Consider the following 24,139-nt stretch of genomic DNA (forward strand, 5'->3'; position numbering starts at 1 on the left):
GTGATAAAGATGTGGTACTAGAAATTACGACTCCAAAATTGAGGGTTAAAAATCGAGGGTCTAATTAGGAGTCATGGGAGTCCCCTAGTTCATGAAAAAATTCATGAAATTCGATTGACCCCTTATAATAAAATTTCGAAAAAAAATACAAACATACAGCCACATTTGGTTACCCTAACACGAAGCTTTCAAAGCTTCCATTAGAAAGCAACACCTTACCACTCCCCCGAGAAAAGAAAATGAGAAAATCACCGTCTATTTCAGGACATGATAGTCCAGCCGGCCCGTGACGCCCTGGAGTACTACCGGCGGCTGAACGAAGCCGCAAAAGACGAGCGTCACCACCGCAAGAGTGTGATCGATCTGGGCGAATCGACGCCCTCATCAGCGCCCTCTAGCACCGCGGCGTCGTCAGTCATAAAGTCCGCCTCCTCCCACAGCATGCGCTCCAAGCGATCAGCCAGCACCATTCGCTCACGCTCGCGTTCCATCGAGGACGAAGCAGAGAACAATCTCCTCGAAGAAGACGCCGAGAACCCCGAGAGCTCGGACCCGGAAACGGCGACGGAAGTCGAAGTGAGTGAGAAAACCTTGAAATTCAAAATCTCCACAGAGGGCAACGTTCCGCCGCAATCGGGTCGCAAAAGCTATCCGGGCAGCAGAAAGGGCAGTCGTGAGAAGTCTTCCTTCGACTATCACCACCACGACCTGGCGAAGGCTGTCAGAGATCATGATAGAGAACGGAAAAAGAGTCGAGGTGAAAATTTCTCTAGCGACGTGTCCTCTCCAGTGAGCGCTAGATCGGGCGAGGACACGAGGATTCTCGAAGAATTCGAGAGGGACGAGGTGATGTACATCGACGGGAGAATCGAGGAGGAGAGAACCGAGGGCAACGGCACCATCATCGAGACCATCCCCGAGCGAATCAACCCGAAGAAGCGGCCGAGCTTCGACGACAGAGACAACAGACCTCGTAAAGACGTCGTCGTGATGACTGAAAGCGGCTTGCGCTGCTGTTGCGATGACAAGACCACCTCCAACAACCACAAGTCCCTTCTTTCGAGACTGCGAAACTTCACAGACCGCCTCAGCATTAGCTTCGACTCCAAAGAGCCACCTGTTTCAAAACCGACGAAGCACGTCCCAAAGCCCTTCATGAAAAGTAACTCAATCGTATCTGGCTCAACATCCCGTCAGACGCCTGTTCATCTCTGCAAGCGTTGCAACCTCATGAAGACAGTCAAAGAGGCTAAAGACCCTAATCAAACCGTTGTAGAACTTCTGGAGAAGCGTGCTATGACGCTGCCTAAGGTCAGAAAACACGAGGGTAAGAACAAAAGTTGGAAAATGGTGTTCGCCAAGGAGAAGCGGCCATCGGCTTCTCTCGAAGTGCTGCCAGCCCACGATACTGAGACTGCTGCTATCAAGCATAAACGGAACCTCTCGAATCCGGAGAGCAAATTGTCGGTGACGAAGACACAGAGTTTGAAGGAAGTCAAGGATCAGAAGAGATTGAACTTCAAGGAGATCGAGGTGAGGAGCAAACCCCGGCCAGAGATTGTGGTGCATCCTGGAAGTTCGAATGTCGTCGATGAGGATATTGAGAGGGTGGAGATCAGAAGGAGCTCGGCTAGCATGGAGGACATCTCCAAGATCACTAAGCAGAACGAGGGCATCCTCCTGGGAACGTTGGAGGACAAAAAGTGCGAGGAGATGCACACGGGGAGTCTTGACTCCATGTTGTACAAGGAGTCCGCCAAAGACGTGAAGAAGGGCTTTGCTTTTGCCAGCCCTTGCAGCACGAAGAAGGCGTCACCGGGGCTGTTCTCGAGGTTCAGGTCGGGCATGAGCATCGATGGGACTAGGTCGAACAGCAATAGTGGATCTCTGCATGATCAACCGACGCAGGGTGGGTGGATCTCGTCGTTGACCGCTAGCTTCAGACCCAAAAGGCAGGTGGGGGAGATGCCGGCTTCACCGGGACATGAGGAGGTCAAGTGATACGTTATGATTGTGAATAGCAAAGGTGAGGGGAGGAGTCACTGGAGCGAGTGGTGGGCACAACGGTTACCTTGCTGCAGTGGGTGAAGGAAATTCTTTATTTATTATTCTGGGGGCTGACATCTTTGCGATTCATGAGAGGGGCAGTGGGACTGAGCTTCCAATTTTTGATTGATTGATTGGTTGGTTGATGAACGGGGAAAATGGTTGAGAATTATCCTCGTTAAAAGGGATGGTAAACACGGGGGATATCTCGAAGGAATGGAGGGAGCAAGGCTGTATTCATGAGCACAATAGCCTGCCTCGAGTTTTCATGAAGCCCGAAACATGAATAAATAATGGGTAATTGCTCTGATCATTTAGGTCAATGACGAATAGAATGATCCAACTCTCTTAATGGTGCATTTAGTAGAGATCTCTTCAAATAAATATGATTGGAATCATAATAGCTAAAAGTATGAGGTTACGGAATGTTTCGGACGTTAAGGATGAACCGGCGAGGTAAAAAAATGTAGCCAATTTTGGGAATTCTTTATAAATTTTTTAATATTAAAATCTTTTATTTTTAAATGTGATCTAAATGTTCAATTAAAAGAGACAGATATTTTTGTTCAGGCATTGGTTTTCTGCAGGAATACAATAGATTCCATCCGCGTCACCTCCGACATTTAGTCATCGCCGGTTCATCGTTAAATGTAGAAGAATCTGAATGCAACACAATGAAAATGATAATCCATTTTTTATATTGAACAAATAATAAGAATATATAAATTATGAAGCATGAATTTACATAAGAAAATATAGAATTTGAGAGGAAATGGGTGAAAGAGAAGGCATCAATGATGGCGCTAGTTGAGAAATGAAGCAGAAGAATTTTAGGTTATCGATGGATCATTCTGAGAATATTGAAAAGACTTCTAGGTTTGTCTTCATCACTTCAAGATAAGATTAATCAATCAATCAATTAATTAAATGACAGATTTTGTTGTGAATCTTCTTGAGGGAGTGACACATTTTCATTGATGAATTATGTAATATCGATGATTACGAGAGAATTCTTCGATTAATAATGATGAAAACTGGAATTCTCAATCGATATCAATTAATCTCGAAGCCGCGTCTGGCATACGGTTGAATACGTTGAATGATTTTATTTATTGTCCACCTTACGATTAACGTAACGAGTAATTATTAATGTTGTTCGTTATGCATCATTAAAAGAATATATATAAATATATATGAATATAAATATTAAAGGTTTAGTATATATTTATATATATGTGAATTGAATGGAGAAAATTGCCGTTAAAAAAACGTATAAACATGCATATACACGTATACATCTATATCTACGGTAAGTATAACGGTAGGTCAATGAAGGATTTAATAGATATATTGATTGTAATTACAATTGTGACGAACAAAAAAACAAATCAAGAAATGTGCTTCTTTGGACCACAGTATTGTTATCATATTCTCCATTCTGATAAATTACATGTAGTGCAAGCAGAAATATGAAAAACAGTATTCAGAAAAATTATTCTTCCAAGGGGAGGTTCACCCCGGAAAAAAAATTTCTCGTTTATCGAAAAAAAAAATTGAAAAATAACATTTTCCGCGCGATTTTTCCTCAGAAAGCTGATTTTGTAGCTCCACTCAACAGCGGAGAATCGAATTTCTTTGAAAAATCAACTTTACAAAAATCGCCAACGTCTTTTTTTTAATATTTTTTTTGTCTCACTCGGCCATTTTCAATACTAGTATTCACCAATTCGATATTTGGATGAATGATTTTTCTGGATAAATCATCAAAAATACAAAGCAACCTCATCGTATCATTGAAAAAGCCGAATAATCCGCTACTCAATGATAATTGCGCACATTCTTCACCGAAAGGGGAAAATCAAATAAGTCTGTCTCATGCGCAAATTACTATTCAATCATTATTTCCGTATAATTACTGTAACGATTAAAGATCAAAACCACGAGTGTAATTGTTTTGAATGTTACGATAAAACAAAAAAAAATGAGAGAAAAAAATCATGTAGTTTACCTATAATATCTAATAGTGTCTGTTTCGATGAATTCGTGTAGAGATATCGCTATTTAATTAATTAGCAGGAGGAGCATATTGCGAAGAAACCATTAGAAAGAATTTTAGTTCATGAAAGGGGGGGAGGGGAGCTTATTCTGAATGAATAACTTTCAACGATCCATCAGAACAAACTGTCACTGATTTACATTCTCAAACGATTATCACGCCTATGATTTTTAGATGTTTATATTTTTATACTTCACCACTGTTTTCTATACGGCGATTAAACCGCATGTATTGTTGAACTCTAGTCTTACGTTTATTGTGTTTTATTCCCAATACGGATTGGGCATTTATGTCGTTTTTTTTTCGCTGACAAATTCTGTTTTTAATTTTAATTATTGCGATTGTCATTTTGACTCGATTCAGTGGAGAAGTGAAAGATGGTGATAAATTGATCAAGAATAGATTGATCATTGCAGTAATTTTTTCTGGAAGAAGGAATTTAGAGATGATTGTCTCAAAATGCCATTTGTTTGTCATCTTCTATTCTTGATCATTTTTATACTGAATTAATCGACGATTTTTCCATTATTTTAAATTATTCTAGAATTCGTTACCACGTGTTATCCACAAATTTTTCCGCCTCGATTGAATAATGAATAAATTGTTACTATCGCGTGATACTCAATCGTAACAAATCTTGAATCTTGCGACCAATTTTTCCAAACGTTAAAGTGTACTTCTCTTTTAAATACAAAATAATTCGAATGAATCATTATAACTGAACTGTTAATGAGTGGAATATTTTTATGGCGTTTTAGTAAACGCAGATATCGTTTGAATTATATCCTGAAAAAAAAAATTAACCAAAAACTTCGGGTTTAGAGTAAAATCAAATGATGTCAATGTTACAAATGAGGCAAAACTGGAAGAAAGGACAAAAAATACATGAAGAAACAAAATGAACAAGATAATTATATAAAAAAAACACTACCTGTGCCTGATGTTTGTCATTTATTTATTTTAATCTCTTCCTATTTACTAACTCTACTTGAATATGGCCTAAAGTGTTAACGGTGTTCTCGCTGGCGTTAATTCAACCTGAGTATTCATTATCCCAGTGAGTGAAACAATTCCAAATACACAGATGGCAAAATTTATGGAAAATATATATTTAATTGAGAGAAAAAAAATGATCCTAAGTGTGATGGAATTAAACGTATCAATGAATTTTTGACTTTTATGAGGAAAAGATGGTGGTGACATGTCATAACATGATGATGACAAAACAACGGCACTGAGCGCAAAAGTTTACGATCTAGAAAAAAATTACGACTTTACACACTTGTAACACAATTTACTTTTTGGAATTCCGGTCATAAGCCCACGTTTTACGGACGCTACGTTACAGCCGTTATGACAAAAAATATTGTTCGTCATGGCTTAAAAAAACTTTTCTAGCTCATATGATTGTAACTCATATTCACCAGAATTTTTTTTTTCGGTCTAATAACGAAATAGTATGTTTCGACACTAGGCCGTAAGGAACTTTTCTGGTGAATGAGGTTACAGGACGAGCCGAGGCGACCTCTGTAATCATATGAGATAGAGAAGTTCTTTTACGGCCGCGTATCGAACGATATTTTTTATCATTAGGCCTGAAAACAGCGGTTTACCGAGTCCAGTGACAAAATAGGATATTTCGATACAAGTACGGAAAAGTGTTTTTTTCCTCGTGGGAGGTTTATAGCACGAGCCGATGGGGAGTGATATAATCCCACGAGGCAAAAACACTTTTCCCACGGGTATCGAACGATACTTTTCATCACAAGTGAAAAAAATTTCACTTTACGCACAAGTGATTAAAATAAGATTTTACATACCTGTGGCTATTTTTCCAAGATATTCTGCTGCAGAATTCAATCCTCAGCTATTTTGGAGTATCATAATATTGTCAAAATGATGTTTTTACATGGAACCACGTCAATAAATTTATGTACTAGATGTTTTCACGTCTGAATTTCCTCTTCAACCTGACTGCACTTTGCCATTGATAGATGGACGGTGGGAGGGTGGAGTCTGTGATTTGCCGGGGCGGGGGGAGGGATGGAGTAGAAGGAGAAAATTGGATCGGCCTCTGACGAGTTGGCAGTTTGAATTGAATTGAATTGAATTTAACGAGATGACTATTCGAAAAATTTTCGATATGTGCTAATCGTACACACAGCGATAAAAAACCATACCGATAAAATCTAACGGCCGAAATGAAATGTGTGTATAAATTGGTTGAACGGAAAAAACTCAGATCCATCGTACGTGGATCGTGAAATATCATTTATTGGATAACACATGAAAATCTCCGTAATTATAGATATATTTAATATAAATATACATATTAAATGATATACACGAATATATAGTGATTAAGTGGATAAATGATGATTGGAGGAGTCAAGAAATTCTACCTAACTATTGAAGTAATTATTAAACGTAATTAATCCGTATAATTGTTCCGCTTGCTGGCGAGCTGACGATTATTTGATTGTATAATAACTTCTTGTGGTCCATGGATATATTATTAACGTCAGGGGGGGAATGACGAATCATTATTCAATCGAATGACGTTTCGATTTATTGAGACTAATTGTTGGGAGGGGAGATAGAATTTTTTTCGGTGGAATACAACAATCATAAATTGTAGATTAAAATGTTTCACTGACGATTTCCAAATTTTGAAGGACGGTATTGGATTTTTTTCCGATTTTCTATGTGATCCGGAGTTGAGAGATCAATAAATTTTATGAATGTTAATGTGACAGCACAAAATTATGATTTAACATCACATTGGTATTATTGTATTTAATCACTGATTTATGTAATGATTCGGAGTTTCTGGGAATCAACGCCAAAGAGTTGAAGAATATTATAATGAGATTCATAAATTACGACATTTGTAGTTCATGACAGCTCTCGTTATCTCATTATTTTATTTCATTCGGTTTATTCAACGGAGCTGAATGAACAAATGCACGAGAAATAAAAGTACCATCTTTAATTATAAGTATAATAACGTAATAAAAGTGTATCATTGTGAGAAGAAAAAAATCATCTACAACCTGACTAATAGTTTCTTTTTGTAAATAAAATTGAGTGCATACAATAAACGTATAACAACTGATTACATTTCACGGATGATTCGATTACTTTTTTATATTTTTATCCATCAACCCTTCCTCCGCTTCATAGAGGCGTGGGTCCTTTCGCAGGATCGGCTGAGATCTTCAATCAATTTACAAGAATTGTTTTCATTTTAGTTTTATTTGAAATAGTACTTGTGACAGTACTCATGACATATGCAGTTTTCAATATCTCGATTGAAATTCTGCATGAGTTACTCAACTAATTGTCGGACTTGCAGGAATATACCGCCGTCTGAAGTAGTAAATATACCTCTCGGATTCAGTCTCATCGGAATGAGAGTTTCTTTGCAGGGGGACAATTCGTACTTTGGGAGAATCGTTATTATTGCGAGTTTCGTCTGCACCAATCCGAGTCGTGAAGCTGAAAAATGCAGGCAGATTACTAGAGCCGGAGAGAAATATTGAGTAACAATTACGGAACAATTCACGTAATCCGCAATGGCGAATCGTTTTCCGGAAATTTTTATAGGAACGGATGAGAAGAAATTTGAAACGTTCAGTGAATTTTCAGGTTCATCACCGAACAAAGTACGAAATTGTCACGTCATTTTTCCCGGAGAAGTAAAATCTTACAGAAACTTGGCGACTTATTATGCCTCCAAAATCAAAAATTCTTGAACGTTTAACAATTTTTATGGAGCTGGTGAGTTATTTCTACGTTTCGTTCCGTAAAATTTCTCAATCGTTGGGGAAAAATTACGGAACGACCTGTTGTCCCCACAACGGTGAGTCATCAGACGGCTGGTTAATTTTTGTGGAACAAATGGTAGAATTTACGTGGCGAAACATAATTTTTACTTTTTCTCTGGTAATTTTTATTGAATTTTTCTCCCTGTGCAGTAAAATTTTATATTCGTTACCTATGCAAACATGTGGTCCATCCCCAAAAGGTATGTAGACACCCGCCTTGCGCGCTCTCTTATTCTCCTCAGAAAAGTTGTCGGGATTGAATTGGTACGGGTCTGGGAAGTAATCCTCATCGAAATGCAAACCCAACATTGGAATCAACACTGGAGTTCCCTTTTCGATAACCAAATGACCACCTGGGACTTTATAATCGTAGGAGGCCACTCTGTCCAAGAACTTCACGTACAAATCCTTGAAGAAATGACCGGGGGTTTTCCACTGCAGAATAATCTCCTTGAAACTCCCGAAAAACGGGACCGTCGGGATCTGCTCGACTCCCCGTTTCGTCCAATAGTTGAAATTTCTTGTCATGTAGAGATAGAACAGTATTATCAGCACAAAACAAACTGCGAGTACATCCAATCCCCAGAATTTTGTGAGCAACGCCATTGTAGTGAAGTCAAAATGAAATTCAGTCTTTCATGGAATTCAACTCGGACGTAATTTTGAATAACTGAGTTTATAGTGAAATGTTGATAAAATTTAATAATTTCTTGTTTCAATACAAAGATCAATTCTTTCCCTTTGTGACAAGCCTAAACTGAGCTTAATTGATCAATTTGTTTCTGAGTTATGAATAATTTTAAAAAATCTAAAGTGTCCGTTTTACCCCACCCTCTCCTACACAAAATTAAAATCACGCAACAGAGTACGAATAATAGAACTTTTCTGAGCGTGCTTACTGCGTCGGTAAGCATCCCGTATTTCTTGACAGTGGGTTTGTTCCGTGTTCAGTCGGTAAAACAAGTGACAACGTCATTGTCAGTTTTCCCTTGTTTTACCGACGGACAATATCTCAACTGGTCAGTTTTCACTTGTCTTACCGACTGACAACGTCGTTGTCGCTTGTTTGTCGATAAAACAATTGACAACGCTATAGCCAGTCGGTAAAACAAGTGAAAACTGACAACGACGTTGTCGCTTGTTTTGAAGATGATCATTTCAGAGCTATGACTATCCCCTTTCATTTGATTTATTCAACGCAACTGATTCGCGAGTAAACAAGCAAAAAACACAAGTTTATCTTCATTTTAATTGATAATTTCCTTCTTGATATACATAATCAGCTTAAAATAACAGATGATATTATTGCAAATTACACCGAATATTCATGATATTACTGTGAGAAATTTTCCATCATTTCGATTACTTTCCAGAATAAGCTAGTCAACTAATTTCCGCACTGTGAGGTATATACCGCCGTCTGGAGTAGATATCACAGCTTTTGGGTTCAATCTCATGGGAATGAGGGTCTCCTTGCACGGTGAAATTTCGTACTTTGAGAGCAGGGTAATTATTCCGAGTTTTGCTTGGATCAATCCAAGTCGAAGACCTGAAAAATTCCAGGAGAGTGGTAGAAACATGAATGAAGATGTCTGTCTTATTCCTGGACTATTATTCGGTCAGCCTGAGACGTGTTTTATATTGCCAAAAGATTTTCCAGATTTGGGGATTTGAAAGTTTCACGTGACATAATAATCTAATAATTATAAATGCAAATAAGATAATGCGTAAGATAATATAATTTATGCCGTCAAAGCATCTAAGGTTGACCGAATAGCCCGAGGATACAGAAATTGATACAGAAATTGAATATATCGGTCGAATTTAAAATGAATGAAGATGAAGAACACGAAAAAATTATTGAATCGCAATTATGGAATTCATTAATATCATCAGCGATTTGTTACCTATACAAGCATGTGGCCCATCTCCAAAAGGCATGTAGACGCCCCCCTTGCGAGCTTTTTTGTTCTCCTCAGAGAAATTGTCGGGATTGAAGCGAAAGGGGTCTGGGAAGTAATCCTCATCGAAATGTAAACCCAACATTGGAATCAGTACTGGAGTTCCTTTCTTGAGAACCAAATCAGTACCTGGGATTTTATAATCGTAAGATGCCTCTCTATCCAAGTAGGGCAGAGGTGGGTAGAAACGCAGAACTTCGGCTAGTACAGCGTCCAGGTACGGCAAGCCTGATGTCTACAAATATTGTAAACATCGAAGATCAACAGGAAATTTGAATTTTTTTAGACAATTCTTGATAGTATTTACCGTCATTTCATACGTTAGTTTGCCATCGTTCTCATCCAGAGCCGCTTTTATTTCTTGCCTCAATTTGTCTTGAACTTCTGGATGTGTCGCGAGTTCGTACAGACAAAAACTCATGACAGTGGAGGAAGTTTCAAATCCACCAGTGAAGAAAACTGCAGCTTGCGCCACCAGATTGTCGCCATCGAATTCTGAGAAAATGATCGTCGACTGGCAATCATATCCATTCAATATTTCTAATGTTTATCAATGAAGAATTGATCATAACCCTAGTCTGGTCACCAAACGCGAGCGTATGACTTGGTCACCTCCGCGGGGATTCCCCGCCGGGTTTTTAGGCTTCAGCGTTGCCGAATTCACTCTACACTCCCTGGCGCGTCTACCGAGTTTCCGGCAACGTCGCGTCACGTGCAATTTCATTTAGCATGGAAAAAAATAATTCTTTTTTTCGAAATGATTTGTTTTCTTTAGAAATTTGGGAAAATGAGTTGTTCTAAAATTACTGTAATTTTTTAGACACTTCGATTGACAAAGCCAATTTTTTTTAAATTTCTCCGGTTTAATTTCCCCTATAGGGTGACCAATCTAGGATTGAGGCTGAAACTTGACTTTGAAAAGTTTAAAAAAAATCATACAACTTCCCTATTGCCCATTTTCATTGATGACGTTCATAATTTTTGCAAAAAAACGTCCCACATACCGAAAATTTTTTTCTCCTCCTCCGGTTGGTTCTTTCGCAATTCAATGAGAAGGTCGATGAGATCGGGGCGTTTGATTCCCGAATTCTGTCGCTCTACCAAAGTATTCCAGAGTGCTTCTCTCAAGAATTTTGTACTTTCTTTATGGAAGAATTGAATATTCAGAGGTTTAACAAACTGAGGTGCAAAGAACATTGCTAAAAACTCGTAACCACGGTAAGTCGTGAACTCGAAGATCTTCTTGCCGTGTTTTCGAAATTCTGCTTCGGGATCATTGAGGGAATTCGCTTTGATGCCGTAAGCAGTTGTTGCAATGAGGTCGGTCGTGAATTTTGCGGATACATCCTTCATCTCTAAAACGCGGCCGGCACCTGATGCAAAACACAATATTGACTCGTTTCTATTAATTTGCACACCATTTTCTTCTACCATTTATAATTCATTATTTATTTCATTTTATTAAATTGAATAAGATTTCTTTTTAACTAATTCCTCGAGAATTCTGTTGTTAAAAAATAACCTGATCCTCATTAAATGGTAAGATATTCTTCAAAAAATCATGTTGCAGTTGGATTATTTCACTGATCACTTCAATTTTAAAAAATTCAATAACAACTTGCCTTCTAATTTCTGGGATTCCAAGAACGTTTCCAAATCCTTGCAAACATCCATCATCAACTCAAACATTTTCTTCAACCTTCCAGCGGTATACACCGACGTCAATTTCGATCTCACATACTTCCAGGCTGGATTTTTAATGAGAAAAAGATTAGCAGCACTAAGTGTGTCATTAGAATTAGCTGTGAGATGTTTGTCCTGGAAGTAGTTGGCATCCTTCACAAGAACATTCTTAACAAGCTCTGGATCGCGAATCAGGAGAAACGGTTTATCAAGAACGTAGAAGCCGATGTAAGGCAGGGGTGAGTATTTCTCATACCAATCCCTGAAGAAATGACCGGGGAATTGCTGCTGCAGAATAATCTCCTTGAAACTCCCGAAAAACGGAACTGGCGGGATCTGCTTGACTCCCCGTTTCGTCCAATAATTGAAATTTCTCGTCATGTAGAGGTAGAGCACTATTATCAGCGCGAAACATCCCGCGAGTGCGTCCAATCCCCAGAATTTCGTGAGCAATGCCATTTTTAGTTGAAAACAAACTCAATTTTTTATGCACCACAACGTTACTGAACGTTAATCATTCTTGTTGGGAATTTTTAACTGAACAATCGGGAATTTATGAAAGAGATGTCCTCCAGGAGTCTTCTTCCACACAATATCAAACACTGAGTAACTTGCAGTAGCCTCGGATACCCAAATGACATAGCCGTGAACCTCCATCATTCCATTCTCCAGTTTATATCTTTTTTTGCGTTGATAATTTCAGGTAAGCACTAGTACGTCATGAAGTAATTAAAGGTTTCGTCTATTGATGAATACTGATTTATTCTAATTGCTGACAATCTCATCCGCAAGGCCGTAATAGGCGTTCGTTAGGTACTCGACATATGCAACAAAATTAATATGAAGACGTAAGTCACGGATGTAACTTTGAGGTGGAAGAAAAGTGTCGAGTTGACGTTATTAGGTGGAATAATTTGGGAGATGATGCCCATGGATTATTTCTGTGGACGAGATAATTGACGAAGCATTAAGGGGAGGTTCACCCAGGGAAAAAAAATTTCGTTTTCCGAGAAATAAAATTTTGAAATAATATTTCCCGCGGCATTTTTCAGTCGTTTTCATGCGTTCGGAAAATTTCTCCAGTAGCAGTAGGAGGATTTACAAAAATGAGGGATGATTGCACTGGATAACTCGAATTTTTCAGGTGAGAAACTATAAATAATTAAAAAATACAGAGCTTAGGTTTCAATGAAGGGATTAGGACAGTCTTGGGATGGATGATAAACTGGAAAATGTCCTTTACAAATGTTAAGAGAATTGAGGATTATTTCAATGAAATGATTCAAGTTTAAAAGAATATTTGAATGAATTTTATGTTTATATTATTCTCTGAAGAACGGGACTGAAATTATTAATAAAAAATAATAATGTTAATTAAATTTTTATTTTTATTAAATACTAATAAAAAAATACTTGAGTTGTAAATGAAAAACTTCTAGAAAAAATTCAAAAGATGTTATATAATTTCGCATGTTAGACACGCAACAGTAATGGATTACATTCAAGACATGATGCAGACCGAGCCCATTACTGCAAACACCACACAAAAAAGAGAAAAGGAAATTCTGTCAATCGCGGTAGCAATCAAAATCCACTCTAGCTGAACGGTGTTCGACGTAGAAGACATCAGTTTGTTCTCATCAGCATCATCTGCATGGTTCGATAGTACGTTCGACGCGTAATGAGAGGGATCACTGAGGGGAGACTCTGTGAGTTCTTGTAGTCCGGATTGTCGTTGAGATTGCATCTGTGGATGAAGACAGAACGCTTTCATTTAGATAGAATAATGAACATCCCTCACGTGATTAGAAAGTCAGGAATCCTAGGTCAGCATCTGATTTCTTATAACAGCGTCATAAGCCTAACTGCTCTCCTGTTATTGATATTTATCACGACGGAAGTAGAAGAACCCAGAAATGATTTCTCTGAGGAATCAGGAATATAATTCAATCATGACCAGCCTTTACTTCAATTAACAATCTAAAATGTTGCTATGAGAAATAAACACAGTTTGAGGATGGATTTACAAACATAAGGGATAGATTATTTCTCGCTATGACTGAAGTATCCCCTTTTGGAAAAAATTCACTCCACAAAATCAATCCTACAGGAAATTCCATCCCTTCTTGCCTATCAGAATTCTCCCCCTTCATCAACGGATTCCATCTGGACGGTCAAATATTTTATACATATGTAGGATTATTCGATACATGCATAGATGGAATACCTTAATGAATAAATAGAAAACATTCAACAAGTGCGAATGTATATTTATCGTATATTGTAAACTCAATCTTACAAGTAGTATTACATCAGAAAGCCTCAAAAACTCTCCAGCCGGACCCATCAGGACTTCCTTAAAGACCCGTGGAGGCGGTCGACAATGCGGCTTCCTTGATAAGTTTATAACCACTATGGAAATAACCAAGGATATCGTCACCTGGTAGAGGCAGCCACTGTAGAAAGTCACTGGAACGAGAAAATCGCGAGCTTCAATGCCAGACGTAGCAATACGACCAAAAATTTCCGTCATTCACCTATTAGGGGAGTTTTTGACAGTAACGGTGGCACTTTCTGCATGAAGTACACGAGGAAGTAGGATATCATCAGACTCAGAAAGCCGCAGAGGACCAATTTTTCCTTGCTCTGCGGCGGAAGCCAGAAAATCACCAAATTCAGGAAGACGATGACTGCAATAGAGGAATCCCAATGCAGATGTCATCAAGAGGTGTCAATGGTGTTTTAGGTATATGGAACTCACAAACTGTAGGCGTTACAATCACGCTCTTATAGAGTACTGAACTCCTCTTCAACGTCAGATTGAACCGAAGCGTGACGAATGGTTCGTCGGGACAGCATTTCTCAGTGAAAAGCTCGCGTCCTGTTGTCATCTCTTTCAGCTGCCACTCGGTATTGTGTATTATGCCCAGCTGAAAATGAAGATAGAAGTGAAATAGTAGAGGGTATCAAATCGACTTATGTCTTCGCTGATTTATAGTTGATATCTCGGAAGCTAAAGGAGAGAGCGGAGTTCTTGTAAGGACATCTGCGCGCTTATTCAGTCCAACGCATCAACGGGAATTCATAGCTGGGTTGAAGAAATTCAAAAACTTACATCTGCTGTTGAAGTATTATTATAGATCTTCAAATCCATCTGACTAGCGGTAGATGCCGCGGATGTTATTCTAAGCGTACATCTCTGAGTGTCAAAGGGCCAAAGACGAAAATCAAGATCGCAGAGTGCGAGAAATTGCACCGGTGGCGCCCAGCTGACAGTCCCATCATAATGAATGTGGCAGGGCACGAGACCATAGCTGCTCATGGCTTTGGAAGTATCTGCTCTGTAAAATTTCATAAATTTCCATGATTGTTATCATCCAAACTTGTTTATTCGTCTCGTACCCGTTGAGCAGGAGAATGTCTGGCTCCCAGATTTCATATTTGCGGACTTGAAAGTGATGGACACCTCCGTATTTCGATGCATCCCACCTCAATTTGTCATCGTCCCAGACCTTCGTGGAAATAATCAAATGTCATAATCTACACCAAATTATTTGATGCATGGTGGACTAATTTTTCTCTAGTTTAAGGATAATTACCATTGTCATGTACGCACGAACGTTAACGGCCGATTTGAATTCATCCTGATGAGTAATAGAGAAAAAATGAACAGATGATGATCAGTGAAATGGATAGGCAATCATCCGTATCATAAAATAGGAGAAATGAGGTCAATGCTGACTATCATCAATGTAACTGGTTTATGCTTACGATAGTAACGTAATACACTTGAAGTCCGAGGTAAACGGTGATGGTACTATTATGGTGAGCTGGTCGAGAATGAGTGTCATAATTCGCAAGTATATCCGTTTTCAGTTTGTCTATCCATGTCTCGTTCCAAACTGTTGCGTCTGACAGCAAACGAAAATAATATGGAAGAATATGCGCAGATAGTGGACTTTTTGCCGGATCAACCTTGAACGTAGCGCTCAGAAACTAAACTATCTGATAGTTTTAAATGATCCACTAAGCGGATAAACGTACTCATCATGTTGAGCACCGTTCAATTCACAAAATTATTAATATCAGGTTTTTCAAAGAATTCTTTGTATCATTCTTAAATTTTCAAGATCATTAAATTTTTAAGGGCCGCACAATCCTCAGAGCACACCTGTTTAAACTGAATCTTGCAGAAGAAGAAAACTGCCGGTTATGCGGGGGGATAGGGAGGACAATATACACAGCTTGTGTGAGTGCCCCCTATTACCACTTCGTCGCTATAAACTTTGGGGCCAGGCCTTCATGGAATCAGAAGACCCATGTAAAGGGAGTAGCCAGCCTCATTAGCCTAGTAAAAGATATAGGGCTAAAGCTAGTGGACTGATTCAATAAAGGCGGATGTTACAAAAGATCATATGATTTAGGTGACTCTGGGCAACATATTGATCATTGAGATCATTAAATAACAAGTGGTCTATATAGGATTGAAAATTATCCAACGGGACAGAAAGTTTCTCATTCAAACACTCACCTTTAACCCCTATATTCTGTAATCCATCAGTTCCACTAAAAATAGTGAAAAGACCTACGAAAGCACTCGAAATCACGAACAAACGAGTCATTTCGCGACGGAGTTCTGAGGACCGCGTTGAGGACTGAGGTACATGCGAACGATGAGGACGGCGAATCTGTCTGTGGTCTTGAGTACTTCATTATATGCAGCCACTCGTGGGCGACGTGAGACAGTAGATGATAATTTTCCATCACATTACCGGCCAGAGGTGATTTTCGCGGGAATTATCACAAGGTCTACACACGTTCGTAGGAAATGAACAATTTGTGGATGTCTTGAGTCATCTTATATTTGATGAATATAAGCTACCTTGAACTTCCACGAGTTATCTGTTGATGTTACAATTTATTTTATAACATCGAGAATGTTTACAATGTAGTCTATTTGTGTTCAGTTGTTGCAATGATAATGAGACCTCATGGATTATCTAGCTATTTCCTCTCATTCTTCTGAGCACTTGGGTCGGCATTGGTTGAGGAGTGGGGGCCGGTAGAAAGTTGCTCATTTCTTAGAAATGGTACCCCTACAGCCCTTTCGATGAGCAACTAGCGAGAGTCTACTACTAATAATGTCAAAGGCGGCACACATGATGAATCCCTACTCAATCCCTAATTAAACATAATCTATAAAGTCAAAAAACTCAGTAATTATTCTGCCGCGATTGCTCCGGATCTTCGTTCAACTCACGACTAGTTGAAGTTCTCGGGGTTCTCTGAATCGCACAAGGGATTTCCCAGAATCCCTTGCACAATAAGTGAAAAAACCATCATTTATATCGGTGAAAACGAGTCATGAGTTGATTTCTGTCATACTGTTATTATTTGATGAGCTCCTTTATGTTGAGGTATACGCCTCCCTCAGCGGCTACATTCAGCCCTTTCTTAGCCAATACCATGGGAATCGCGGTCTTGTCACACGGGGAGAACTCGTAGTTCCGTAACATTTCGATGAGTCCCACTTTGACTTGAAGTAATCCCAGTCGCAGGCCTATCAGACAAATTTTTACTGGAATAATCCGTTCTGAATCGATCGACTCTCAGTTCTTATAGCTCTTATAGTTACCAATGCAAACGTGTGGACCATCTCCGAACGGATACCACGCCCTTTTGCTGGAATCTCTGCGAGCTTCTGAAAATCTCTCGGGATCGAATTTATCTGGGTTCTCATGATACTTGGGATCATAATGCAGGCCCAGCAAAGGAATGTAAACCGGTGTTCCCTTTTCGATTACAAGGTCCGTTCCCGGAACACTATAGTTTGATGTCGCTACGCGATCCAAGAATGGTAATGATGGGTACTTCCGAAGGGCCTCTAGTACCACCATGTCTAAGTAAGGAAGCTGCATAATCTGGGAAATGATCAGTGACTCATAGAATTGAGGATAAAATTTTGTAGGAGCGGAAGACATTGAGTTTATTACTTAAATAGGAATAATAATGGGAGTAGAAGATAATGGGGGCCTGTGTAATGAATGGTTATAGTCTGATTTTAAGACATTTTAAATGATAAAATAAAGTGCTATTGTCAAATTCATAATTTCATAGAAAAATCCGTGGGAACTGTAAATTTCAGTTTAATCACTCCGGGAAAATTGATCAAAATCAGGAAAATTCAGGAAAAATACGCGCTGGGAGAAATCTCTCCTTGAATTCCAGATTTCTCTGACTTCAGGGAATTCCTTCAAAATTTCTCGAATCCCGAGAATTTTACAGGAATTGTCTGAAAATTCAACGGAATTCGGCAATGAATATTCATTTTCACTTGAAAGTTCATGTAAATTGTGGAATTTTTATCTTTCGGTCACTAAATATTTGAGACTTTACTTGAATTCTCAGAGAAACTTGAAATTTTATTGACTTCTTCCCCTAAAATCGGATTCAAGGCATTTTTGACTGTACCGTCTCGTAAGTTATTTCACCGCCATCCACTTCTACGGCATCGGTAATTTCTTTCCTGAGGCGAATTTGCATTTCAGGGTGTACAGCTAGTTCATAGAGCGAAAAACTCAAAGTAGTAGAGGAAGTTTCGAAGCCCCCAAGGAAGAATACGGCTGCCTGAGCAACGATATTATCACCTTTGAATTCTGAAAGTTGCAGAGAAATTAAAATCAACGATTTCTAGTGCAGATTCAAAATTTGCTGTCAAGTTTTCAGTGATATTGGCATAATTTGAACTAATTTACTTCATGAAATCATGTCTGACGTCATGAACAGCCCTTTCCGGATGCAAATTGATAGTAAACTCACCAAAGATATCTTTATAGGCACTATTATCCTCTTGGTTCTTCAACTCAATCAGGAGATCAATGAGATCATGCCTTTTGTTTCCCGACTTCTCGCGTTGATTTATCGCGTCCCACACAGCAACACGCAAGAATGCACTGAATTTCTTTGGAAAACTGTAGAACCTTAGTGGTGTCACCAAAAAAGGAGCGAAGACGTTCGCGATTTGCTCAATGCTGCGGTACCACGTGTCCATGAACAATTCTTTTCCTCTTTCTCTGAATTCAGCATTCGGATCATTGAGTGAATTGGCTCGCAGCCCAAAAGCTGTCGTTGCAATCATATCGGTTGTGAATCTAGCACACAGCTCTTTCATCTCAACTGTCCGGCCGGGTCCTGGATAAATTCATGAATTGACAAAACATCTGGGGAAAAATCCATTTTGAGGAGAGACTTTTATAATTTTCAAAATTCGCGGGCTATTAGAGCGAGATTTATGAAGCGAAAAATCTCATGTAGGAGTCCAATTTAAAACAACTAGCTCGTAATTGTTTTTTACACATTTCTACAATAAAAATTACGAGAGAGGGTTTTTTCCAAATTAAAAATTCCCTCTGCAGCTCAAAAATTGGAGGCCCTGAACTATTTTAAACATTTTAAATGTCTGCGGGGCAGAGGAACAATGAACAATTAATTTTTTTGTACTAATTATTCGTTTTTAGACATATATAATCGATCTTGAAGAATCTGAGCATGAAGAATCTCTTTTAAAACTCATAGCAGTTTCCCTTCAATGACATTACCTTTGAGATCCAGGGATTCCAAATGAGTAACGAGATCCTGGGCTACTTCTACCAGAAGTTGCACCATCTTTTTCAATCTCCCGGATGTATAAATCGAAGACATTTTGGTTCTGACATACTTCCACGCGGGATTTTTTATCATAAATAAACTAGCGCGTCCTAGCAAATCGTAATCACCACTCGATGTATATCGATCTTGAAAATGATCAAAGTCCTTGATGAGAATGTGCTTGATGAGATTTGTATCCCGGATCACCAGCAGTGGTTTGTCAAATCCGAAAAAGCCAACGTAAGGCTCGTCCGGTGCATAATTGTAAATCTCCTGCAGTAATTTGCCACCGGATTTTTGGCCTGTCAAAAAGCCACCGAAATTTCCCAAAAAGGGGGTCGGAGGAACGGAGACTACTCCTCGCTTCTTCCAGTAATCGAAATTTCTGGTCATGTAACGGTATGCCAAGTAGGTGATGAGGGTCAGAAAGATGATTGGATACATCATCCAATGATTCCACGCGAATATCATACTCCCTGTCTCTAGGCAGCCTTCCAGGACTGTTTCTGAATGCGAACTACAAGCCTCTTATAACCGATTGGGCGATGGTTCACCCGCAATCGTATTTTTTTCAACTTATCTCTTATCTTGTGTGCTGTTGTCTCGAATTAATGAGAGACTCATGAGGAAAGTCGCTCGCTAAAAATATCCCGAATCTCATCAATGTTCTCATACCAAAAGCGTTACAGGAGATTTGGGGGTTCATCAATGTGAATTTTGCAATTAAAGGTATATGCGTAGAGAACAGGTTTTACCTGCTATTGTTTCCAGGTTTTTTCGTAGATAATGTTTATAATATTCCCCAGCTATTGAAAAAAATTCCAACTGGCTATACTACACTAGACCATTTCTTCGGGAATTTAAAAAAATTCCTCTGGCAATTTTTCCGCTACTAGAATTATTCGCAACTACTGAATCCATTTTTGCGACAAAAATTTTCTACCTCGGCGCACTCTTAGCGTGTTTGACAGGAAAAAATCATTTTTTGATCATTTGACAAAAAACATTTTTTGACACTTTGTCTTTGGATAGAATGAATAGAATAAATGACAGCAATTGAGAATTTGAGACTAAAAATTTTATCGCATTCTTATTATGTAGTGTAATGCTTGCATCTACATAGGTATCACGTTTAGTTATGATGTTTCCCTTAGAAAACTTTTTTTCGAACGGATAGTATTAATTGATACATTTTATGAGCTCCATTTTCCGTGGAAATCAGTTTTTTATTTTTTTTATGTTGAGGTACAAGCCTCCTGCTGCGCTTGTCATCAGACCCTGCGTGTGGAATTTCATTGGTATTGCAGTTTTTTCGCAAGGGTAGACTTCATATTTTTGTAATATACTGATCAGTCCCATTTTTGATTGGAGTAATCCAAGTCTCAGACCTATTAACAAAGATGACTTGGTTAGAAATAACAAGTCATCCTCGATTAAAAGGAGACCGCACTGAAATTCCGAAATCGAGGGGCCTTTATTCACCGTGTTGACGAGTTTACTACTTCAGTTTTAACGTAAAAAACTCATGAGAATGTCATAATAAAGCCATTTAGAATTTTTCCGGAAATCCATAGGGACTAATTTTTGGGTCCGATTGTTTCGGGTGATCGCGCGCTGTTGCCGTGTTGGCGCTGACCGCTACACGCGCATTTCAAGAGTGGCAGTGAATGTAGCAACACTGCCGCTCAAGTGATCGACAGAGTCACTCGCAGCAGCTGACGCGGTACCGCTTTTCTGTGCGTTCGTCGTTCTTTTCCAGCTAAACAAATTTCCCGAGAAAAAATGAACAACGCTAACGCTCAGTAAAAGGACTGAACTAGGAACTCTAATTTTTTTAATGTAACCTACGTGTGAACCTAAATTCAAATCAATCGGTTGAGAATAACGTCTTGAATAAACTCAAAACCCAATTTTATCTTTTTTTTTATATTAAAACTGTAACTAGTAAAATCATCAGGATAATGGCTAAAGTCCCCAGCGATTTTGAAATTTCACTGTGGTCTCCCTTAAGTGATTCATATATTTCTTTATCAATCATATTATTTATTTACCAATGCAAACGTGCGGCCCATCCCCAAACGCATACCACGCCTTTTTGGTTGTTTCTTTGTTGGCATCAGAGAATCTCTCCGGGTCGAATTTTTCTGGATTCTCATGGTATTTAGGATCATAATGCAGCCCAAATAGGGACACGAACACGGGGGTTCCCTTCTCGATGACAAGATCACTCCCAGGGACTCGGTAATCTGAATCCGCAACGCGGTCCAATATTGGTAATGGTGGGTATTTGCGGAGAGACTCTGATAGCACCATGTCCAAGTAGGGGAGCTTCACAATCTGAGGAATGATTTATAATCAAGGGCATAATCAATGCAGTTGATGTGCGACTTCGATGGACTTCTGAAGGTCTACTACGGTACCATGTCGTAAGTGATCTCTCCACCGCTCTCTTCTACCGCATCCGTGATCTCTTTTCTGAGGCGATCCTGTATTTTGGGGTGTAGAGCTAATTCGTAGAGGGTGAAGCTGAGGGGAGTGGAGGACGTTTCGAAACCTGCGGTGAAGAACACGGCTGCTTGGGCTACGATATTGTCACCTTCGAAAGCTATAAATGAAGCACCGATTTTCTTGAAAACTTACAGAAAATGTTTTCCTACCTTTTGAATTCAGTAACGAAGCGGTAAACCGGGTTAAGTCGATTTTGACTATTGTCCAGTTTTTGACGAATATCTGGGAATCTAAAAGAGATAGAAAAATTTTTGTCATGACCTTTTTTGTAGAGTCAACTGAGGGTTATAAAAAAGGTAATGAGCAAAATTTTGCTATCGCTGTTAGATTCCGAGATATTTGTCAAAAAATGGCCAAAAGTCAAAATCGACTTGACCCGGTTTACCGCTTCGCTACTGAATTTATTCCATTGCTATCTCTGAATTGAATGAAATAAGTAAAGGATGTTTGTATTCCAATGAATATACCCACCAAAAATACTCTTATCTGGATTATTTACGTCCTGATTCTTCAGTTCAATCAGGAGGTCAATCAGATCGTGTCTTTTGACCCCACATTTTTCGCGATTAGTGATAGCTTCCCACAGAGCGGAGCGCAGAAACTTACTGACCCGCTTGGAAAATATGTTGAATTTTAACGGTGTCATTAAGAATGGAGCGAAGAACGTGGATATCTGCTCGACGCTCCGATAAAATGTATGTTGAAAAACTTCCTTTCCATATTTTCTGAATTCCGCGTCAGGATTATTCAAGCAATTCGCCCGCATTCCAAACGCCGTCGTTGCAATCATGTCAGTGGCAAATTTCGCGCAAAGTTCTTTCACCTCAATTGTTCTTCCAGATTCTAAAAGTATCAACGAAAATTATGATTGAGGGGATTTTCAAAACGGGGATTCACTGGGAGAAAAAAGTGGCTCTGCTCTTCTGAAAAAAAAATCGACACCTCGAAATTATTTTGTTTCGCCAAGAACACAATTTTCGGAAAGAAAATTGAAATTATTGTCTGTTTCATGGAAATTAAAAGATTTATTGGACACGAGAACAATTATTTACTATTATTTACTACGGAAATTATCATGTTTTGGTGGAAATTTTGTTTTTTGTCCGGAAGCAAATTAATTCAACACGACAAAAAATCTGTTCAGGAGAATATAGAATTTTTCCCCAGAACAAATTTTTTCTCTCAGTGTACAATGCCGTGCACATGCTTTTTATTCCGAAGACGTTACCTCTCAAATTCAGGGAGTCAATGTGAGTAACGAGATCCTCCCCAACTTCCGCCATGAGCTTCACCATTTTTCTCAACCTCCCGGACGTATAAATCGGCGACATTTTAGTCCTGAGATATTTCCACTGTGGATTTTTAATGATAAATAAATTGGCTGATCCCAGTACGTCATGAGCGCCAGCGTCAGCATAACGATCTTTAAAATAATCGAAATCTTTGATGAGAATTTGCTTGATGAGCCCTGGATCACGGACCAGGAGCATTGGCTTATCAAAACCGAAGAATCCAACGTAAGGCGCATCTTTTGAATAGTTATACACATCCCACAAAAAACCGCCGACTGATTTTCTGCCCATCAAAAAATCGCCGAAGCTTCCGAAAAAGGGAGACGGAGAAACGCACACTACACCTCGCGCCTTCCAGTAACCGAAATTCCTTGTCATATAGCGATATATCAGGTACACGATGAGGAGTATGAGGACTCCTGTCTCCATCGTCCAATGATTCCATGTGCGCACCATTTTTAGTTGTTACTCCATTGACATTTCCAACAAAATGTTAGAGGTTTGTTATTATATTCTTACGGAATCGAATGGTTTAATTTATCCTCTTCCCCTCTTTTGTAAAATAAAAGACTGATGATTATTATTGTAATGTGGAGAGATAACTTCAGGACGGTTTTACTTTGACTGTCAATAAATACGTCTCTACGATTTATCTCGAGTTATTACTTTAATAAATGTAACAATATCATTGCGGGAGAAGCGTTGTTGATTGGTGCTGAATACGTACTGCGGTTCGCGTTGACTTATTCAAGTTTGAATATCGTTGAGTTCTCTTCATGATAGGCAGTTACGCGCGTAATACATTGATAAGTCGCGATAATTGAGTGGTCGGAGAGTGGGTCAGGAGGTGTAATGATGATTTGATATGTCTCTATATTTTTATTTAGACCATTATTCTTCCCCCCGTGACCCCTTATTTTGGAGTCTTAATTATTATTTCAGTAGCGAAGTGGTAAAACGGTTTAAGTTGATTTTGACTATTCGTCAGTTTTCAATGAATATCTCGTGATCTAAGGCAGATAGCCAATTTTTTGTTACGACCTTTTCTGTAGAGCAAATTGAAAGCTGCAAAAAAGATATTGATGACAATTTTGCCATCTCCCCTAGATTCGGAGATAT

General features: G+C 39.0%; 5 protein-coding genes across 7 annotated transcripts in view; 1 reads left to right on the forward strand and 4 right to left on the reverse strand.

The window, feature by feature from the left end:
* The window catches only part of LOC107039539, a 35,184-nt gene extending 27,959 nt beyond the window's left edge, over positions 1-7,225 (forward strand). Inside the window, exon 8 of the mRNA XM_015259191.1 lies at positions 265-7,225. Coding sequence (XP_015114677.1) covers positions 265-2,001 — 1,737 coding nt within the window. The 3' untranslated portion in view covers positions 2,002-7,225. The remainder of the gene's footprint in view (positions 1-264) is intronic.
* A 1,933-nt stretch (positions 7,226-9,158) lies between these two features.
* LOC107039541 (cytochrome P450 6k1) lies at positions 9,159-12,204 on the reverse strand. The gene is made up of 5 exons (XM_015259194.1): positions 11,513-12,204; positions 10,895-11,263; positions 10,198-10,385; positions 9,837-10,125; positions 9,159-9,478 (listed from the first exon to the last, which is right to left on the reverse strand). The coding sequence occupies exons 1-5, from the start codon at positions 12,030-12,032 to the stop codon at positions 9,309-9,311; spliced, it is 1,536 nt and encodes a 511-aa protein (XP_015114680.1). The 5' UTR covers positions 12,033-12,204; the 3' UTR covers positions 9,159-9,308.
* Positions 12,205-13,014: 810 nt separating this feature from the next.
* On the reverse strand, positions 13,015-16,402 carry LOC107039545 (acetylcholine receptor subunit alpha-1-B-like). 3 transcript variants are annotated; one of them, XM_015259200.1, is made up of 9 exons: positions 16,105-16,402; positions 15,345-15,484; positions 15,173-15,217; positions 14,976-15,085; positions 14,689-14,914; positions 14,335-14,503; positions 14,111-14,263; positions 13,873-14,042; positions 13,015-13,320 (listed from the first exon to the last, which is right to left on the reverse strand). In XM_015259200.1, the coding sequence occupies exons 1-9, from the start codon at positions 16,193-16,195 to the stop codon at positions 13,075-13,077; spliced, it is 1,350 nt and encodes a 449-aa protein (XP_015114686.1). In that variant the 5' UTR covers positions 16,196-16,402; the 3' UTR covers positions 13,015-13,074. The 3 variants fall into 3 exon arrangements, with proteins under 3 accessions (XP_015114686.1, XP_015114685.1, XP_015114684.1); XM_015259199.1 differs by having other exon boundaries at positions 13,885-14,063; XM_015259198.1 differs by having other exon boundaries at positions 13,873-14,063.
* Positions 16,403-16,471: 69 nt separating this feature from the next.
* Positions 16,472-19,701, reverse strand: LOC107039544 (cytochrome P450 6k1-like). The gene is made up of 5 exons (XM_015259197.2): positions 19,172-19,701; positions 18,393-18,764; positions 18,045-18,229; positions 17,209-17,494; positions 16,472-17,133 (listed from the first exon to the last, which is right to left on the reverse strand). The coding sequence occupies exons 1-5, from the start codon at positions 19,689-19,691 to the stop codon at positions 16,964-16,966; spliced, it is 1,533 nt and encodes a 510-aa protein (XP_015114683.1). The 5' UTR covers positions 19,692-19,701; the 3' UTR covers positions 16,472-16,963.
* A 575-nt stretch (positions 19,702-20,276) lies between these two features.
* Positions 20,277-23,991, reverse strand: LOC107039543 (cytochrome P450 6k1). The gene is made up of 5 exons (XM_015259196.1): positions 22,957-23,991; positions 22,200-22,571; positions 21,641-21,825; positions 21,272-21,557; positions 20,277-20,608 (listed from the first exon to the last, which is right to left on the reverse strand). Exons 1-5 carry the CDS (start codon positions 23,474-23,476, stop codon positions 20,439-20,441), a joined length of 1,533 nt encoding a protein of 510 aa, XP_015114682.1. The 5' UTR covers positions 23,477-23,991; the 3' UTR covers positions 20,277-20,438.
* Between the last annotated feature and the right edge of the window lie 148 nt (positions 23,992-24,139).

Source organism: Diachasma alloeum, unplaced genomic scaffold (genome assembly GCF_001412515.2).
Source record: "Diachasma alloeum isolate Michigan unplaced genomic scaffold, Dall2.0 Dall_scaffold_00301, whole genome shotgun sequence".
NCBI classification, from domain to species: Eukaryota; Metazoa; Arthropoda; class Insecta; order Hymenoptera; family Braconidae; genus Diachasma; species Diachasma alloeum.

Excerpts from the sequence above, each read along its gene's own strand:
- LOC107039541 (XM_015259194.1), bottom strand. The coding sequence starts at position 12,032 with ATGGCATTGCTCACGAAATTCTGGGGATTGGACGCACTCGCGGGATGT. Across the intron at positions 11,264-11,512 it reads GGAATCCCAGAAATTAGAAG|GTGCCGGCCGCGTTTTAGAG; the intron begins GCAAGTTGTTAT and ends GTTTTGCATCAG. Across the intron at positions 10,386-10,894 it reads GGAGGAGAAAAAAATTTTCG|AATTCGATGGCGACAATCTG; the intron begins GTATGTGGGACG and ends TCATTTTCTCAG.
- LOC107039545 (XM_015259198.1), bottom strand. The coding sequence starts at position 16,195 with ATGACTCGTTTGTTCGTGATTTCGAGTGCTTTCGTAGGTCTTTTCACT. Across the intron at positions 14,915-14,975 it reads GACATTCTCCTGCTCAACGG|AGCAGATACTTCCAAAGCCA; the intron begins GTACGAGACGAA and ends GAAATTTTACAG. Across the intron at positions 14,504-14,688 it reads ATAATACTTCAACAGCAGAT|CTGGGCATAATACACAATAC; the intron begins GTAAGTTTTTGA and ends CTTCATTTTCAG.
- LOC107039543 (XM_015259196.1), bottom strand. The coding sequence starts at position 23,476 with ATGGTGCGCACATGGAATCATTGGACGATGGAGACAGGAGTCCTCATA. Across the intron at positions 21,558-21,640 it reads GAGAGATCACTTACGACATG|ATTGTGAAGCTCCCCTACTT; the intron begins GTACCGTAGTAG and ends ATCATTCCTCAG. Across the intron at positions 20,609-21,271 it reads TGGGCCGCACGTTTGCATTG|GTCTGAGACTTGGATTACTC; the intron begins GTAAATAAATAA and ends CTTTGTTAATAG.
- LOC107039544 (XM_015259197.2), bottom strand. The coding sequence starts at position 19,691 with ATGATATTCGCGTGGAATCATTGGATGATGTATCCAATCATCTTTCTG. Across the intron at positions 18,230-18,392 it reads TGCCTATAAAGATATCTTTG|AATTCAAAGGTGATAATATC; the intron begins GTGAGTTTACTA and ends TGCAACTTTCAG. Across the intron at positions 17,495-18,044 it reads GTGAAATAACTTACGAGACG|ATTATGCAGCTTCCTTACTT; the intron begins GTACAGTCAAAA and ends ATCATTTCCCAG.